Source organism: Phaethon lepturus, unplaced genomic scaffold, assembly GCF_000687285.1.
Source record: "Phaethon lepturus isolate BGI_N335 unplaced genomic scaffold, ASM68728v1 scaffold27112, whole genome shotgun sequence".
Lineage (NCBI taxonomy): Eukaryota > Metazoa > Chordata > Aves > Phaethontiformes > Phaethontidae > Phaethon > Phaethon lepturus.
Genome location: NW_010523078.1, coordinates 55,212 through 58,498, shown reverse-complemented (window position 1 = coordinate 58,498; position 3,287 = coordinate 55,212). Strand labels below are relative to the sequence as shown.

The 3,287-nt window shown below is 44.0% G+C and overlaps 1 protein-coding gene across 1 annotated transcript in view; it reads right to left on the bottom strand.

The window, feature by feature from the left end:
- Window positions 1-487: 487 nt before the first annotated feature.
- The window catches only part of GIGYF2 (GRB10 interacting GYF protein 2), a gene marked incomplete at its 5' end in the record, with an annotated part of 50,950 nt that continues 48,150 nt past the window's right edge, over window positions 488-3,287 (bottom strand). Inside the window, one exon of the mRNA XM_010282024.1 lies at window positions 488-2,254. Coding sequence (XP_010280326.1) covers window positions 2,187-2,254 — 68 coding nt within the window. The remainder of the gene's footprint in view (window positions 2,255-3,287) is intronic.

Here is a 3,287-nt window from a genome sequence, read left to right as displayed (position 1 = left end):
GAAAATAAGATTTTGTCTAAAAAGGGAAGCCTGCAAGGTGACCATGTAGACTTCACACTGAGGGGAGAAATAAAATCTCTCATTTAGGGAAGGGAATTGGAATGGATGGGGTGGTTACGGCCTGGCAAAAACAGGCTCCGTGGCTGAACATTTGTAGTAACAGAAAATGATCTCTCCTGCATAATCAACCATGAGCATGAACACACCTGTTTCTGTGCAGAGAAAGGGGGAAAATTAAAGCTTTCTTGTCAGAATTTTCCAATCTCAGCTTACTGGTGTTCATCTGAACTCTAAAGTTATCAAGTAGAAAAAACCCACCGGTATTCCTCACCAGGGAAGAAATAAAGCAGCAGCTGTTGTTCCACCTCCTGTGTATTTGCTTGTTGTTTCTTGATGAAAACTGATGAGAGTCGAGTTTTGGGTCAGTTTTAGCACCAGGAATTATCTCAAAACTCAGCTTCAACAAAAGCAAGCAGAAAGTTTTCTCTCAGATATAATACAACCAGGTTTTATTTAAGTTCTCTCTTTCCCCCCCCCCACACTGGCAAAAGTTCAGAGGGAGTTTAAAGTTTTGTAAACATTTTAACTACCCCTCTTCCCCCTTTTATGAATTTACAAAGCAAAGGAGACAGGGAGACCAGATTTGCAACAGTTCCAAGTCTCTCCATGCTATTGGATCCAAAAACTATATACAAGTCTGCAGCAGTCTCTGTATAGTTACTGTACATGTTTGGGGGCAGGGGGAAGAGAGAGGAGGAGGAGGAGGGGAAGGTGACCCCAAAAACGAATAAACCAAACGAAATAAAATCCAAAGCCAAACTGCTCTTGAGCAACTCGAACTGTTTTCTTTAGGCAGTGATGACAGAAAGACAGACACCTTTACACAACTCCACCAAAACTGTAGCGTATCTCCCCCGGCAGGTTATAACCCTCTGGGAATGGTAGATGGGACCAGGGGGTTGAACACTAAGTGCATTTGGCAGTTTTCCTTTTCTTTTTGTGGTGTGTGCACGTGGGTGGGTGGAGAAGGGAAGGTGGCGTTAATCTTTTGGTGAGAGAGGAAGGTTATGATTCCATAAATAGTTAAACATTACGGATCCCAGTGAAGGTGTGTGAAGTAGTTTAAGGTGTAGAAGATAAGCAGGGCCATCATTGCACATAGCTTCGCCCTCCACAGTCTCTCTTCACGACAAAAGGGCATCTCTGCTCGTTAACCTAAGCACTGCTTGAAATGACAACTAGCTAAGACTGCTGGGGTATATATCTGAAAGCCAGTGTTCACCCTCACCAAAGACTAAAGATCCACACAGTAAAGATCCTACTGTCTCTTAAACGAGACAAATTTGCAGGAAAAGAGCTCAAAATAAACTGGTCCTAACCCTCCGAAGGTAGCATTTAAGGGATCAATTCAACCTGAAAGAAGAGATGCCATCCCACTTTTTTCCCCCCGAGCAGAAGTCCCCACTTGTCCAGGAAGGCTGGAGTATGCCGACGGGGAACTCCACCAGCTTCAGCATCACCACCTAACGAAGACAGACTCGAGCTTTCCCTCCAAAAATAATGTGCTGAGAAGGGCTGGCAGGGGGTGTGCAACTTCAAACCAACCCAAGCTAAACTGCGCCCGCCACCGCCCCTCTCCTGCTGTTGCCAGTTCTAAGGTTAGCTTATGAATGCAACTCCTGGCTTGGGAGAGCACCTCTTGCCCTGATGGAGCGCGGAAGTCAGTATCTGTGTGGCATTTTGGTTTTGACCAACATCTGTTAACCACAAACTCTCTCTCTCTCTCTCCACGACTGCACGTGTTGGATGTGGTAAGAGTAACCAGGAGAGGGAAGCAATGGTTTGCAGAATCCCAATTGATTTTTTTTTTTTCCAGGTATGTCAGCAGAAGAAATCACAGCACAGTGAAAGCTTGCTGCCCAAATCAGCCTCGTTGTGAACGAATCCTATCTCCCACCCTCCCAGGACTCTGAACACAGTCCACTTGACTCTAGGCTGACAGTAGGAACGACGCCTGTGCAGTCCTGGGCAGAAAGGGTTTGCTGGGGCTAGAGGAAGCAGCCTGAGATGACTGATTCTGTGATTCACTGCGAGGCGAAGAAGAACGCATGGTGGAGAGTACTGTGTCCAAAAACGGAGAATCCATGGTTAACAGATGCAGGAAAAGCCAGTTGATTTGCACATGCTCAGTAGTCTTCCAAAGTCTCTATTTCTCCCATATTGAGCCGCTCTGATGAGGCATTCACTGAAAAACCTGTAAACCAAAAGGGACTTGTGTCAAAAATCTGCATGTGGTATATTGTATTTGATGCAATACATCTGTTACATGCAGTAGCATGTGTAAGATAAAGTGAATAATACATATCAAATAAAAACTCTGAGGAAAATCCAGTCAGTAATTACCCACACTGTTTGGTTTTTTCCTTAATAAATCAAAGAAAATAAATTGTTTATTTAGGTAAGTAACACTTGGTCTTTAAAAACAGATCAGCAGAAGGCTGACTCTGACTTCCACTTAAAGATGTCATCTGCAGAGCCAGTATGAGGCCCGCCTGGGCACAGCGGCTACATGGCTCAGCAACATCTTGGAAGGGAGCATGTTTGAGTCAACTGGTACTTGGAAACGCCTGACAACACTGTACTTACATGGTCCAAGAGGCAGAAATACACATTTTGTGAAACTCGGAATCCAAGTGTGGACTCACGCTTGACACTTCAGGTGGTGTGAGCAATTCTACCGTTACTTTGAAGTCTAAATACATGTACCTATGAAATCTAATGGCAATTCCATGTATTTCCATGCTTTTTCACAATCTTCTGTCTCAGGAGTACAACATGAAAATGTACAAAGTTATATGGGGCTACGCAGATGGCTCAAGATGCACCTCAACTTCTACCCAACCTTTTAACTAAGTGCTGAGGACAGGATGGACAGGGCTCTGAGCAACCTGATCTAGTTGAAGGTGTCCCTGCTCCCTGCAGGGGGGTTGGACTAGATGGCCTTTAAAAGGTCCCTTCCAATTCAAAGTATTCTATGATGCACATGAAAAAAAGCAAAAACATTTTCTACAAGGAAAAAACCCAATGTATCATATGCAACTTTCCTACTGAAATCCGATTTTTACAGTTATACAAATCCCATACGAGAAAAAGGAAAGTTTTCCTGTGTAAGGCTACTAAACACAAACCTGACATTTCATTGTCTTGAGGCTGCTACGTAGGCTTGCTCTGTGCTAGAATACAAACTGCTTTTCACAGCCATTATCTTCAACAGATAAAAAGTGCTC